The sequence below is a fragment of the Bufo bufo genome, chromosome 3, assembly GCF_905171765.1.
Source record: "Bufo bufo chromosome 3, aBufBuf1.1, whole genome shotgun sequence".
Taxonomy (NCBI): domain Eukaryota; kingdom Metazoa; phylum Chordata; class Amphibia; order Anura; family Bufonidae; genus Bufo; species Bufo bufo.
The window spans coordinates 40,467,143-40,483,405 of record NC_053391.1 but is presented as its reverse complement, the minus strand read 5'-3'; the positions used below and the strand labels follow the sequence as shown (position 1 = coordinate 40,483,405).

The following is a 16,263-nucleotide window of genomic DNA, read 5'->3' as shown; positions in this document are numbered from 1 at the left end:
TGAATTTCTGGTTTTTTTTTTTTTTTTTTTTTTTTCATTTCATTATATTAAAAAAAAGGAAAAGTCTTTCAGTTTTCACTCTGTTCACTGAGCTCCACAGTAGACTGACATTGCATGTCCTGTAAAGATCACTTATCAGCAGTCATCTCATTATCATCACAGCCAGGATAACAATGACACTTATACACACCTAAGGATCTACCAGTCGCAATAGGTGACCATGACAGCTGGTCTACTGCCCCTCACTGCACAATAGCTTCTGTAGAAGTCACACAGCATGCCCACAATACTCTCCTATAGATGTTAATAAGTCCTCTCTAGACTACAGGTTCCTATAGCCCATGTAGCTACTGTAAAGCATATATCTGTTGATGTCTTTTCTAATTTTCCGTATCTTTATATTTTAAAAAAACAGAAATCTTTTAGTTTCTACACTGAAGTTTATAATAGTCTAACCCCTCCTGTTCACTTTTTAGCAGTCATCTCATTATCATGAAAGACAGGATTATAATGTCTACATGCTCTGTGTCCTCTATAGAGATCACTGTGCAAGGAGTGGGAGAAGGTGAGCTTTGCCATTCATCCATTGTGATTGGGGGATCTTCTGTTCTCTATCTCAAAATAGATGATGGTCACAGCTCACCTCCTCCCCTTCCCTGCTCCGTGATTTCTATCGATTCAGGGGTCGGATAACCCCATACAAGTGCATGATGTAGTACCAAACTATTTTTGGCAGGGAGGCGGCACAATCTGCCTTACTTTTCAAAGAAAGCGGTCTAGCAGTCCTCAGCAGCCAATCAGAGTTTAGTGAAAGGAATTCTGCCATGATTTTTGTAAAAAGAATGAAAATCAGACATCATCTAGTACATGGCAATCTCTTTTTACCCTTATGCTGCAGCTCTCTCCCTGTCACGGCTCAGGGGGCGTGTCCTTTATGCTGCAGCTCTCTCCCTGTCACTGCTCAGGGGGCGTGTCCTTTCTGCTGCAGCTCTCTCCCTGTCACGGCTCAGGGGGTGTGTCCTTTCTGCTGCAGCTCTCTCCCTGTCACGGCTCAGGGGGTGTGTCCTTTCTGCTGCTGCTCTCTCCCTGTCACTGCTCAGGGGGCGTGTCCTTTCTGCTGCAGCTCTCTCCCTGTCACGGCTCAGGGGGCGTGTCCTTTCTGCTGCTGCTCTCTCCCTGTAACCGTCACAGCTTCTAACGGCAGATACAGCTGGTGGCAGTTGAAGGATGGAACTGAGCATGTGCGACCACCTCACTAGATGGATGTGCACATTACAGATTAAACACCAGGGAGGCACCATTATAATGAAATCAAGATAGACAAATGAGATTGCTTTACCATCTCACCTCTACCTCCGTTTTCAGCTCCTACAATGCTCCCAGTTTCCGCGCCGGTGCCCAGCTCCTCAGCAGCCTCAGCGGGTACGCCTACACCAAACGAGCCTGGAAGAAGGAGGTTCTGGACTTGTACATGGATCCCGGCTTCTTCCAGATGGATACGTCCTGCGTTCAGTAAGCACACCCCGTGGTTGTCGTCTTACGTAGTGTCAGATGTAAGGTGTCTTCTCTAGTGCCAGTCGTGAGGGTCACCCTTAGCTGATGTTTGATTCTGGCCTGCAATACTTATGCAAACTTTCCCTGAAGCGCCCCAAGTGGGTAACTCAAAGCATAACGCCTTGTCCCTACCGGACCAGTGAAGCTGGGTGGCATGCCATTGTTTTTATGGATGGGTTCCTCGGTTGTATTCGACTGGTTGTCCTCTTACAAGTTGGCTGCTCCCGAGCCAGTGTGCGATCCCAGTTATAGCAGGACATCTTTATGTCTTTTATGTATGTGCTTTACCTGGAAATATGTATTTACCTGTCTTTATTCTTGTTACACAGCTGGAAATCGATCATCGACCACCTTTTAACCCATGAAAAGACCATGTTTAAAGATCTAATGAGTAAGTCCATTTCATTTTATAATCTGACCATGGCAAGTAAAAGGAGGATTTCATGCAACCGCCCCTCCCCCCAGCCCCCCATTACACAAGCTGGTAACCACATAATATTCAGGTGGCTTGGGATTAAGTTAAAGGGATTATGCCAAATTTTTAAGTTAACTGATCACTGGGGGTCCAACGGCTGGGAGCCCCACCAGTCCAGAGAGTGGGGGTCCCGTTCCCCCATTGTGATGCAACGGCAGGTCATAAATGCGCACTGCAGCCCCATTCATTCTCTGTGGGAGTGCTGGAGATTGCTACATACAGCACTGGGTTATCTCTGGCACTCCCAAAGAGAGTGAATGGAACAGTGTGCATGCACGACCTGCTGCACCATCAGAATTAGGGAACGGGGAACACGCTTTCATGATCATGGGGGTCCCAATGGTCTGACCCCCAGAGATCAGCTATCCTGGGGAGAGGGGATAACTTAAAAACGTAACAAAACCCCTTTAAAATGGGTTGTCGGGGATCAACGCGAAAACGGGCCAAGGGGATCCGCTTGGCCTCCGATCACTTAGGCCTGTATTACACCAACAGATTATCTGACCAATATCTGTCCAATCAGACCAATAGTGTATAACAAAAGATCTGTGTGTGTAATAGGCCATCCGACCAGTGATTGGTCAGATAATCTGTTGGTGTAATACAAGCCTTAGACCAGTGATTGGCTGCACGGGTCACCTGTGTTGATGTGATGTCATCGCTGCAGACAGTAAACAAAGACCTGCAGGGGTGACTTGAACAATGGGGGCTTTAACAGGTAAGTAAGTGATGGTTGTTTTATTGGTTTATCCGTTGTTTGTTTTTGTTTTGTTTTATCCCGGACAACCCTTTTAATTGAGGTGGTTTCGGACAGTAAAGTGTACCTTTACAAGCACCACTAGTGGGAACTCGCTGTATATTGAATTATACAGCCACCACTAGGGGGAGCTCCCTGCATACAGAATTATACAGCCACCACTAGGGGGAGCTCCCTGCATGCAGAATTATACAGCCACCACTAGGGGGAGCTCCCTGCATGCAGAATTATACAGCCACCACTAGGGGGAGCTCCCTGCATGCAGAATTATACAGCCACCACTGTGGAAAGCTCCCTGCATGCAAAATTATACAGCCACCACTAGGGGGAGCTCCCTGCATACAGAATTATACAGCCACCACTAGGGGGAGCTCCCTGCATACAGAATTATACAGCCACCACTAGGGGGAGCTCCCTGCATACAGAATTATACAGCCACCACTAGGGGGAGCTCCCTGCATACAGAATTATACAGCCACCACTAGGGGGAGCTCCCTGCATGCAGAATTATACAGCCACCACTAGGGGGAGCTCCCTGCATACAGAATTATACAGCCACCACTAGGGGGAGCTCCCTGCATGCAGAATTATACAGCCACCACTAGGGGGAGCTCCCTGCATGCAGAATTATACAGCCACCACTAGGGGGAGCTCCCTCCATGCAGAATTATACAGCCACCACTAGGGGGAGCTCCCTGCATGCAGAATTATACAGCCACCACTAGGGGGAGCTCCCTGCATGCAGAATTATACAGCCACCACTAGGGGGAGCTCCCTCCGTGCAGAATTATACAGCCACCACTAGGGGGAGCTCCCTGCATGCAGAATTATACAGCCACCACTAGGGGGAGCTCCCTGCATGCAGAATTATACAGCCACCACTAGGGGGAGCTCCCTCCGTGCAGAATTATACAGCCACCACTAGGGGGAGCTCCCTGCATGCAGAATTATACAGCCACCACTAGGGGGAGCTCCCTGCATGCAGAATTATACAGCCACCACTAGGGGGAGCTCCCTGCATGCAGAATTATACAACTACCACTGTGGGAAGCTCACTACATACTGAATTATACAGCTTCGTGAAAAGCAGACCAATCCTATGCATGAGAGTGGTGCAGACTCTTCTACCTGTCGTTAGGCATCAGGCTCGGACTGGCCCACAGGGGTACAGGTGAATCCCTCGGTGGGCCCCTAGTCTCCCACCCCCTGCACAAGTGGCACGTAACACAGTAGACTTACTGCACTACATACATGTATTCCATGTACAGCACCTCAACCAGCCTATGTTACTATAAAAAACACGATCAGAAAGCGGTGATGACTTCTAGGTATAGAGGAAAGCCAGCCAGTATCCTCTTCTCCCCAGGACCTACCTTCTCAATATTGCTGCAGGGACCCCCATATTCAATCATCTGGTGGCATCTTGCTGCCGTGTGAGCAGGTAAGGCTACTTTCACACTGGCGTTTTTGCTGGATTCGGCAGGGTTCAGCAAAAACGCTTCCGTTACTGATAATACAACCGTCTGCATCCGTTATGAACGGATCCGGTTGTATTATCTTTAACATTGCCAAGACGGATTGAAAGTCATTGGAGTACGGATCCGTTTTCTATTGCGGCAGATGAAACGGATCCGTCCCCATTGACTTGCATTGGGGGTCATGACGCATCCCAGGACGGAAAGCAAAAACGACAACATGTTGCGGTTTGCTCTCAGGTATGAGAACGCAACTAAACGGAACGGAATGCATTTTGGAGCGCTCCGTTCTGTTCAGTTTTGTCGCCATTGACAATGAATGGGGACAAAACTGAAGCGTTTTTTTTCCGGTATTGAGACCCTATGATGGATCTCAATACCGGAAAACTAAAACGCTAGTGTGAAAGTAGCCTTATATTTGAATGTATCCGTACGGTGGGCCCCCAAAATACATTTTACTGCTGGGCCCTAGGCACCCCAGTCCGACACGGTTAGCCCCTAGAAGTAAGGTGCACATATATTCTGTACGTCCTGCTCAGGTTTCTTCTTCTGTTGACAGACATGCCCAGCAGCTCTCTGAAGCTCTACCCCAGCAGCGAGCAGAAGGCCATGCTACTAAAACGTCAAGGCTTTGCCGTATTCAGTGGAGAACTGGATCAGTACCATCTCTACCTGCCCCTGATACAAGGTCAGTATAGAGGAGCTCTCATGTGTCAAACACTCTCTTATTCTGGATTAACACCATTCAGGACCCTCATCTATTAGAGGGTCTTTCCTCCTGGAGGGTCCAGCCCGTTCACCTCTTATAGTAACAATCACCGTTACCCTTAGATTCAGAAATACCATTTTCCTTATTTTTTTTATTTTTTTGCAGAGCGTTTGACAGAAAATATCCGCATGGGGCAGACCCCTATAATGGCGGCACAGATGTTCCTGTTTTTCCGCGTCTTGTTACTGCGGATCTCTCCACAGCATCTTACCTCATTGTGGCCAATCATGGTGACAGAGCTGGTGTGTATAAAGCAATGTCCTGCAAGGGATTGTACAGGATTGGAAATCATGGCTGCTCTCTGCCTAAAACAGCGCCTCGCCTGTCCTAGGGTCATGTCTGGTATTGCAGCTCAGCTCTAGTGAAAGAGTGCATGGAGCTGAGCTGCAATAGTACATACAACCCATGGCCAGGTGAGGCGCTGTTTTTGGAAGAAAGCTTTTTCTAATCCTGCACAGCCCTTTGAAATTAATAGTTTTTACATGCTAGGGCTCTATTCACCCAGTTGCAGACAAGAGGTTGTCCCTCGATCTGGCCAGTATGGGTCATTATCGTGACATCCCCACCAAGCTCTGCAGGAGCGGCTTCGGCCATTGTACGGTTGCTTTGGACCCCAACCAATGCTGCATCTCCCAATATGATTGCTCATTTTGGCAGGAGATGCAGCTCGAAGATGTTATGATGCGGTCGATTTAATAATCCAGCAAATTTTATTAAAGGGATATTCCCGTCTGAGACATTGAGGGCATATCACTAGGATATACCATCAATGTGTGCACCGCCTCTGTGACCCATAGACAAGTGGGCCCCCGAAGTGAAGAAGAGCGCAATACACGTGTTCCAAAAATAGCCAAGCGGTAGCTCAGCTATTTTCGGAAGTCCCATAGTGGTGAAAGGGAAGGTGGCCGCGCTTGCGTAGAGTGCTCTCTATTCATTGCTATGGGAGTTCCAAAAATAGCCAAGCGGTAGCTCCGCTATTTTCGGAAGTCCCAAAGTGGTGAATGGAGAGCACACTGCGCAAGCGCGGCCACCTTCGCATTCACCGCTGTGGGATTGCCGGAAATAGCCATGCTAGCGCTTGGCTATTTTCGGAACTCTCATGGCCGTGAACAAAGGGTTGGACACAGCTGCTCTGTTCTCTTCCGGGGCCCTGTTCTGGATATCGGTGTGGGACCCGCACCTATATGACATTGATGGCATATCCTAGCGATACGCCATCCATGTCTCCACGTCCCAGATAGGCCAACCCCTTTAATGATAGTATAAGAAGCCGTCAGAAGATCGTGTTCAGCCACCTCCAGACGCACATGCACACTCGGCCAAAACATGCAGGCGTACATTCAGTAATGCTAGTGATCTCCAACCTGTGACTCTCCAGCTGATGCAGAACCCCCAGCATGTCCTAACAGTTGGTAAATTGTAGTTCCGCAGTAGCTAACGAGACCACTGATCCAACCTGTGACCCCACAGCAGAGGTGATATAATGGGGGGCATTGTGCAACCATAAGAGCCCCTGTAAAAGAGGTCAGACTGGTACCAAGCAAGGAGTCCACATACTGATTGACAGGCTTCTCCCTATGCACAGAAGTAGCACAAGCATTACAGCTATGGGTACATAGACATGGAAGATATAGTCATTCTTACGGGCCCCAGTCTGTCTTGAAACCATCTCTTTGTCTTCAGATACACGCATTTGTCCAACTTCAAGATGATCTGATGGAGGAAGAGACCACAACAAAGTAAGATGGGATGTTGTTTGTGTAGTAAAGGGATGTCATACAGCTCCACCACCTCCGGCTGTGTGATCACCTACATCTCGTCATCTCCTACAGGAACACCAAAGCGAGTAAACAGAAGGCGGCAGCGGCTGAGAGCAATGGCCCGGTGTATGCCGAAATCCATCAGAACAGCCTCGACCTGTATTTATCTGCCTGCAAGTTCCTAGACACAGCGCTTTCATTCCCCCCGGATAAGATGCCTCTGTTTCAGATGTAGGTCCCCCTTGTGTCAGTTTTAGAATGGTTTGCTATTCTTGGGATTCGTAGGGTCCCAGGGCTTGGACCTCCTCCCCGTGCATTAGGAGGCAGCGTCCTGCTCTATCTCCTAGGCTCCCATATCCAGTACAGGAGCTCTAGAATCGCAGTACTGGCTCCCCCTGCTGGATATGGGGGGTTAGGAGACGGAGCAGGATGCTGTATCTCCAAATACAGAGATAAGAGCAGTCACTAGTACAGGCGATGGCTGCTCCGGGCTGCTATGTACAAACCCAATCTGCTCCACAAGTTATATAGAAAGGTGAGTGTTGTGCACTGCGATCACAGTGAACCCTGTGATCGCAGGCAGAATAAAGGCACACATACTGCTCACGATATCTGAGGAGGACATGCAGAATCCTGAATATGACATCATTCTGTATGACTATGGGCCATTATGTGTGATTTATAGATCATTCTGTGTGACTATAGATGATTCTGTATGACTATAGGTCATTATGTGTGATTATAGATCATTCTGTGTGACTATAGATCATTCCGTGTGATTATAGATCATTCCGTGTGATTATAGATCATTCTGTGTGACTATAGATCCTTCTGTGTGACTATAGATCATTCCGTGTGACTATAGATCATTCCGTGTGACTATAGATCATTCCGTGTGACTATAGATCATTCCGTGTGACTATAGATCATTCCGTGTGACTATAGATCATTCCGTGTGACTATAGATCATTCCGTGTGACTATAGATCATTCCGTGTGACTATAGGTCATTCCGTGTGACTATAGATCATTCCGTGTGACTATAGATCATTCCGTGTGACTATAGATCATTCCGTGTGACTATAGATCATTCCGTGTCACTATAGATCATTCCGTGTCACTATAGATTATTTTGTGTCACTGTAGATCATTCTGTGTGATTATGGCTCACCCTCTCTGCTTCATGGTGGCTTCTGCTGTATTTCAGTTACAGATGGGCCTTTGTCCCTGAAGTGGACACGGAGTCTTGTCCAGCAGCGGACATGGTAGAAAATCACCAGGAATGTAAACCTCACGTCGTCCGCATCCTAGAGCTCATGAGGTTGAGGTTTGGCGTAAGTATCTGGGTATCTATTTAAAGGGAAGCTGCCAGAAGGTCCCTTATCCAGTTTTTTGCTGTTTACACAGTACATAGGAAAAGAAGGGCCCAGGTTCTGCTGGGCAGGGGAAATAGATTCTGAGCAGGCACGTGCTGCTGTTACCGCTCCTGCCCCGGCAGTAGTCAGGTTTGGGTCATGCTCCGTTCTGAGCTGCTGCGTCTCTACTGGGTAGGGGCTGCTTGGCTTGGAAAGCAGAAGACTGAGAGAACCTGCCTGTTTCTGTCTTCAAAAAAGTTGCAAAACAGATTTTACAACTTTTTTAGTGCCGGTATTCTAATCCGCCCTCGGCAGGGGCGTGACAAGGGTAGGGCCGTCAGCCTTGGCACATCTATCATTATTTACTCCAGGAACTGGTGTAAATAATGACTGAAATTGAAGGCGGCTCCGAGCTGCTGTAGATTTCATTCTGGCACATGGAGATCCAGGGGAGGCCTGCACCTCGTCATAGATAACATGCCTCCTCCGGCAGCGCAGGTGCTTTCAAGACCCGCGCAGCAGATTCTGGTTTTGATAAATCAGGACCTTTTTGTATATATATGGTTATAGGGGTCACCATGAAATTATTACAAAATATCAAAAGGAGTAATACTCACAGTACCAGTCCCATGCCGCCTCCGTTCCCCTGGCTGCAGTGATGTTTTGCCATCTCAACCACTGTTACCACTGCAGCCAATCTCCGTGTGGACAAGCCGTATCATCACTGGATCCTAATAAACAAAGACCAGTTAGCGACTGGGGAAGTGTCGGCAGAGGAGCGGCAGGGACTGGTACCGTGAGTTTACTGTTGTCATGAGGCAGGAAAATACTTTCAAATTATTCTTCTGATTAGAGAAAGTCTCCTGTGAAAGAAAGCAATTCGGTATTAACCCAACACTGCATTAATGGGTTCAAAATGGCGGTAACCATTGCATATACACTGCTCAAAAAAATAAAGGGAACACTTAAACAACACAATGTAACTCCAAGTCAATCACACTTCTGTAAAATCAAACTGTCCACTTAGGAAGCAACACTGAGTGACAATCAATTTCACATGCTGTTGTGCAAATGGGATAGACAACAGGTGGAAATTATAGGCAATTAGCAAGACACCCCCAATAAAGGAGAGGTTCTGCAGGTGGTGACCTGACCACTTCTCAGTTCCTATGCTTCCTGGCTGATGTTTTGGTCACTTTTGAATGCTGGCGGTGCTTTCACTCTAGTAGTAGCATGAGACGGAGTCTACAACCCACACAAGTGGCTCAGGTAGTGCAGCTTATCCAGGATGGCACATCAATGCGAGCTGTGGCAAGAAGGTTTGCTGTGTCTGTCAGCGTAGTGTCCAGAGCATGGAGGCGCTACCAGGAGACAGGTCAGTACATCAGGAGACGCGGAGGAGGCCGTAGGAGGGCAACAACCCAGCAGCAGGACCGCTACCTCCGCCTTTGTGCAAGGAGGAACAGAAGGAGCACTGCCAGAGCCCTGCAAAATGACCTCCAGCAGGCCACAAATGTGCATGTGTCTGCTCAAACGGTCAGAAACAGACTCCATGAGGGTGATATGAGGGCCCGACGTCCACAGGTGGGGGTTGTGCTTACAGCCCAACACCGTGCAGGACGTTTGGCATTTGCCAGAAAACACCAAGATTGGCAAATTCGCCACTGGCGCCCTGTGCTCTTCACAGATGAAAGGAGGTTCACACTGAGCACATGTGACAGACGTGACAGAGTCTGGAGACACCGTGGAGAACGTTCTGCTGCCTGCAACATCCTCCAGCATGACCGGTTTGGCATTGGGTCAGTAATGGTGTGGGGTGGCATTTCTTTGGATGGCCGCACAGCTCTCCATGTGCTCGCCAGAGGTAGCCTGACTGCCATTAGGTACCAAGATGAGATCCTCAGACCCCTTGTGAGACCATATGCTGGTGCGGTTGGCCCTGGGTTCCTCCTAATGCAAGACAATGCTAGACCTCATGTGGCTGGAGTGTGTCAGCAGTTCCTGCAAGACGAAGGCATTGATGCTATGGACTGGCCCGCCCGTTCCCCAGACCTGAATCCAATTGAGCACATCTGGGACATCACGTCTCGCTCTATCCACCAACGTCACGTTGCACCACAGACTGTCCAGGAGTTGGCAGATGCTTTAGTCCAGGTCTGGGAGGAGATCCCTCAGGAGACCGTCCGCCACCTCATCAGGAGCATGCACAGGCATTGTAGGGAGGTCATACAGGCACGTGGAGGCCACACACACTACTGAGCCTCATTTTGACTTGTTTTAAGGACATTACATCAAAGTTGGATCAGCCTGTAGTGTGTTTTTCCACTTTAATTTTGAGGGTGACTCCAAATCCAGACCTCCATGGGTTAAAAAATTTGATTTCCATATTTTTTTTTGTGTGATTTTGTTGTCAGCACATTCAACTATGTAAAGAACAAAGTATTTCAGAAGAATATTTAATTAATTCAGATCTAGGATGTGTTATTTTTGTGTTCCCTTTATTTTTTTGAGCAGTGTATGAGATACCGTACTGGATATACCTTCCAGAATACCTTTCTTCTCTTGCAGTGCAATTACGTCTAGGTCGTTTTTTTTTTCTTTTCAGGAAATCGCAGCAGAAAGTTCAAGTCTGAAGAGGACCGGGTTCCCCCTTCTCAGTCTGCGGTCCATATCTAAGATCACGCAGCTCATGCAGTTTTTTAGGACTCTCAACTTCGTATTCAAAGCAAAGGGCAGGGGATCTGCTCCTTCTCACGAGCCGGATGTCTCGGTGGAATACCCAGTAGAAGACACTACAAGGGTCCTTAGGGATCTCGAAGAAAACGTGGAATCTGACTTCCTGGAGAACATGTCAAGTTAATATGTCGGCAGTGTACAGATCATGTGACAGGTGGCGGAGCGTGGCTGCCGTCTACCATGTGGAATGTGAATAGAAAGTGCAGATAAAACCAGTATAAATATACAGTATATATAGGGTATAAAAAAAAAAATCCTTCCATAGGATATGTCAATGAGATTGTAATTATATTTTATGTAGAATATTCCAAAATAAGACAAGTTGGCTTATAGAATAGAACAGGCATGCCGAACCTATGGCCCTCCAGCTGTTGCAAAACTACAACTCCCATCATTCCCAGACAGCCTACAGCTATCAGCCTACAGCCGGGGCATGGTGGGAGTTGTAGTTTTACAACAGCTGGAGGGCCGCAGGTTGAGCATCCCTGAAATAGAGAAAAACCTCTCCATGTAAAGGTCTAATATGATGGCAGAGGAGCACAAAATCACAGGGGAGGAATCATATAAATGGAAGGGAAAGCGGAGACGGCCGGCCGCAGTGGTGGCCATTAGTAGATGTCTTATCGGTTGGGATCCTACACCAGGAACTAGAATGAAGGGTCTGCCGTGCTTAGTAACATGCTGTGGTCCCTACTCCCCTGTTCACTTGATTTGGGTTGTGTTGCAGTTCCTAACGCAGCAGGGGTGGCGCAGGCGAGGCACTACAGTCTCCTTATTCTCTGTATTAAGGCCCCAGGCTGTATTTACAAGGGGCTCAGTCGAAAAGCTATTGTGTATGGGGGGCTTCCAGGAGGAGATGAGGATCAGGCAAATTGAAATCTTTTTTGCCCGATCTTTACCAAAGATAAGCCGTCGTCACAGATGTCTGGCAGCAGCTTAACCGCTGAAAACACACGCATGCCAGAGAGGTCTGAATCAAAGTAACCCGACAGCTATTGAAGGTATATGGACACCTTTAGAGAGGGGGAGTAGTCAGACCCCCACCTCACTCATCAGTTATAGAAGTATATCTAATCAATAGATCAACAGTGCTTTGGGTGAAAACATCCTTTTAAAGGGATTCTCTACCTACCTGTATTTTAAGAAAATATACAAAAGAGGAGCTGTCGCCTCTCCTGACGTAAGTAGTAACAGGAGTTGGTGACAGGTCCTTTAAGACTTCCATCACACTTGGTACTACTGAACCAAACTTAAATCTGGTTTCCAAAGGATAGGTCATCAGATCAGCGGGGGTCTGACACCCAGCACTAATACTGATCCGCTGTTTTGGGTACAGAATCTATACACTGGACGGAAGCTGAAGTACAAGGTTCTGTCCCCCGGAGTACTGCAGATGGGCTCTCAATCCAGACTTTCAATTTCTGTCTAGTTTCTGACACCGATGGCTGCCCAAAACTGCTGATTGGTGGAAGTGCCAAGTGTCGGACCCCCACAGATCTGATATTAATGACCTATCTAGAGGATAGGCCATCAATATCTAAAGCTGGTCAGCTGACACACTAGCTCCCAACTCTCCACCAACAGATAATGTATATATTAATATTGTCGTCCGATCCTTTTGTTTTCCTTGGAGATAAGTCGCCGCCAGAGGTGTCTGTCAGTGGATTTTTCCACTATCACCGTAGCAAACACAGACACATTTGGCTAAGCTAAACCTGTATGTGTATGGACAAGACAGGCGAGATAGCTGTCGGACAAGCGACCGTTCAGCCGCAGATATTGAATGCGTCTCGCCAGCTCTGTCCCGGAAAACCCATTTAAGGTGCCCATACACCTTCAATAGCTGTCTCGGCTGACATCCCCTCTTCCCTCCCCCCTACACAGGCACATGCTGTTCGACAGAGCATGTATGTATTCTGAATGGGGGAGAGAGGAGTACGACACCTTTAGCAGCTGCTTATCTGCCATGTGTGCAAAATAATCGGACTTTAAAATTCAACCATGCCTGATCCTTCTGTCCCCGGACATCCATCGACTTTACTGCTATGCTTGTGCTCACCCCATGTAGATGGAAGCCCGGACAGTGCCAGCTGTGATCCCATTATGTCTCACATATAGGTTCAGTAGAGTTATGTCCGTACTGCGGACCCTTAGGTTGGTAGATAGTTGTCGGCCAAACACTTATTTGGCAGAGAGCTACCCCTCCCTTCCCCCCTCTCATACACATTCACTCTGGGCTTGGGCGAGTGGCATGTTCCTTCAATTGGTAGAGTATCAGGCATGTTGAATTCCGACGGCCCAATCTTTATCTCCCTTGACATCTGCCATTGGGGGAAAAGTCTGGACCCCTCCCCCCCACCATACAAATTAGATGGTCAGCTGGGCGGGTTCGTATATGTATGGCCAGCTTTAAATTTTTGTCAAGTTACGGCCATGGGAAATTGTCTAAAACTTTCATGCTGCTTTTTTTTTTTTCTCAAACTATGAACGACTGCAGTAGAAACATTTCATTCTGAAATAATTAAAAAGAATTCCCAAAGAGATTCTGCGCAGGCTTTACCTGTGTACTAAAGGGATTTTCCAGGAGTAGAATATTGATGGCCTGTCTTCAGGATAGGTCATCAATATCTGATCGGTGGGGGGTGAGACTTCCGGCGCCCCCGCTGATCAGCTGTTTGAAAAAGTGGCGGTGCTCTGGTGATCGCGGCAGCCTCTTTCTAGGCCAGTCTTCACACTCGTCAATCTCATGGCCTATGTGCAGCTCAGACCCATTCCAGTGAATGGGCTGCAGTACCAAGAAAAGCCACTGTGCAGCGTACGGCACTGTGTTTGGTAAGCTGTGAGGAGGCCCATCTTCAAACAGCTGATCGGTAGGGGGTGCCCGGTGTTGGACCCCCACCGATCAAATTGATGACCTCTCCGGAAGATAGTCCATCAGTATTGAAGTCCCAAAATCCCTTTAACTGTCTGTCGGCGTATTTATTACATAAGAGATTGACGTTAATGGTCTTAATAATTAGCTGCTAGTGAGTTATTGCCTTGTACTATTACACTAGTACTATTACTCACCAGCTGTGGTGATACTACAAATCCCAGCATGCTGGGAGATCTACTGTTTCCTATTTACTCTCAGTATCAGTTCCTTGTGGCTTTCAAGTTCTCTGCTTGCAGTCATTGAATAGGAACCTTCATTGGTAACTTTCCTGGAATGTCCAGGTGGGTTGCTAAATCTCCTGCACAGCACATAGTTTGGGTTTTCCTGTAAAGCCGCCCTCCATACGCGACAAATGTATGTGGCATCGGGATAATGCATCAACCCAAGGGCCCATACAAGCACTAAAAGGGCATGACGCAGAAAGGGGTGTGATGTCTTGAAAGGGGTGGGGCTTGTCTGAAAGGGTGGAGTCTTTTTAAAGGGGTGTGTCCACACCTTTTAAAAGAAAAAAAAGCCGCCGACACACTTTCAAAACCTTTCCACAAGCCAAATTAAAAATTTTGGCAAAAAAAAAAAATATCCTGGTCATGTGATGGACGCATCGTTACAAGACGCAGCTCTGATAACCGTCCTGTAACGAGCCGCACCCATGCGTTCAAATCACATGGCCAGGACAGACTTCCAGTAATCACTGGAAATAAACACTGGAGGTTTATATTCACAGACAGCAAGCAGAGATTTTGAAATCTTTGAGGGCTCGATACAGAAAATATATTAAATTATTGTTTAGTATTTCATTCTACTAAGGGTAACAATTATTTGTTGGATCTGGCTCCTTTAGTTCTGTAAAAAAAATGATTTTTTTGGCTAATTTATCTAGTAATGTTTTCTCTGTATGAGGCAGATACGGGGTAAGAGGGTAGATTAGATTGAAAATTGCCCTGGAGGTTAAAAAATAACAATAAAAAAATTTTGTTGCTCATAGCAGCCAAAGTTCAGCTTTCATTTTGTAGCCTGGACAATAAACCTCTGGTTGGTTGCTATGGGTAACAAGGCCTAGCTCCTCTGAGGCAGGGCCTGTAAATTTGACCTCTCTTCTCCTCGACCTGGTGTTTTATTTCTCCGCTCGAATGTGAACTTTACTGTGTTTTATTCTGAATCTGCTTCTTTTAATTTTGACAGTTGTGGAGACAAAACCCACACAGCCGAGAATTGTGTAAAGCGTTTAATAAAAGATGGACATTTTCCGAATTTCTCTCTACAAGATGGTTGAATGTCGGATATGGAGAGAAGTGGGGCTGGAGTATAGAGGCTCCATTTATTTCTGTATGTAATGTATACAATGAGATCAAAATGGTCTAAAGGGAAAACCAGGCCTTGTTGCCCATAGCAACCAATCAAAGCTCAGCTTACATTTCAGAAACAGCTTACATTTCAGAAACAGCTTTAGAAAGATGAAAGCTGCGCTGTGATTGGTTGCCACCCCCGGTGATGAGCTGATGGCCACTGGTCTGGCTTCTCTAAACCACATACATTGGTTCTCATTGAAGAATCCATCTGATCTAAAGAGTCTTATGGGCAAAAAAAATGCAAATTAGCTGTCCTCTAGAAGGGCAAGGGTGCGATGTCCATATGCCCTAACGGGGCCTATGGTACTGAATTGTTGTCAAAACCAGTCGACCAGTTGCAGACATGAACAGGTTTCCATACCATGTGTAAAGAGGTTAATCTATATTCGCTCACTCAGTCTTGCACTCACTTTACACTCAGTTGTCAAATTGTGCATAAGGCTACTTTCACACTTGCGCTTGATCGGATCCGTTCTGAACGGATCCGATCATATTAATGCAGACGGAGGCTCCGTTCAGTACGGATCCGTCTGAATTAATAACTTAGAAAAATTTCTAAGTGCGAAAGTAGCCTGAGCGGATCCGTTCAGACTTTCAATGTAAAGTCAATGGGGGACGGATCCGCTTGAAGATTGAGCCATATGGTGTCATCTTCAAGCGGATCCGTTCCCATTGACTTACATTGTAAGTCTGGACGGATCCGTACGCCTCCGCACGGCCAGGTGGACACCCGAACGCTGCAAGCAGCGTTCAGCTGTCCGCCTGGCCGTGCGGAGGCGAGCGGAGGCTGAACGCCGCCAGACTGATGCAGTCTGAGCGGATCCGCATCCATTCAGACTGCATCAGGGCCGGACGGCTGCGTTCTGCTCCGCTCGTGAGCCCCTTCAAACGGAGCTCACGAGCGGACAGCAGAACGCTAGTGTGAAAGTAGCCTAAATCCCACCCCAACACAGTGCACACCCCCCGAATACACGACTGTCTGCGACCACCTACTGAGTTCTGGGCTGATGGTACCTACAGAAATACCAGCACACACAAGGGTGGAAGGGTTGTCTGGGCTACAGATATCTGGATAAGTCATCAATATCAGATTGGTGGG

At 47.4% G+C, this 16,263-nt stretch overlaps 1 protein-coding gene across 3 annotated transcripts in view; it reads left to right on the top strand.

Annotated features, from left to right (window-relative positions):
- The window catches only part of DOP1B (DOP1 leucine zipper like protein B), a 113,720-nt gene extending 98,084 nt beyond the window's left edge, over positions 1-15,636 (top strand). For 2 of the 3 annotated variants that reach the window (XM_040423117.1, XM_040423116.1), the window contains exons 30-37: positions 1,366-1,512; positions 1,884-1,945; positions 4,821-4,949; positions 5,136-5,272; positions 6,714-6,769; positions 6,863-7,021; positions 7,997-8,123; positions 10,750-15,066. In XM_040423117.1, the coding sequence (XP_040279051.1) occupies positions 1,366-1,512; positions 1,884-1,945; positions 4,821-4,949; positions 5,136-5,272; positions 6,714-6,769; positions 6,863-7,021; positions 7,997-8,123; positions 10,750-11,004 (1,072 nt within the window). In that variant the 3' untranslated portion in view covers positions 11,005-15,066. Of the gene's footprint in view, positions 1-1,365; positions 1,513-1,883; positions 1,946-4,820; positions 4,950-5,135; positions 5,273-6,713; positions 6,770-6,862; positions 7,022-7,996; positions 8,124-10,749; positions 15,067-15,604 lie in introns of those variants that run through there. The other variant, XR_005777423.1, reaches the window with a different exon arrangement.
- The last annotated feature ends 627 nt before the right edge of the window (positions 15,637-16,263 follow it).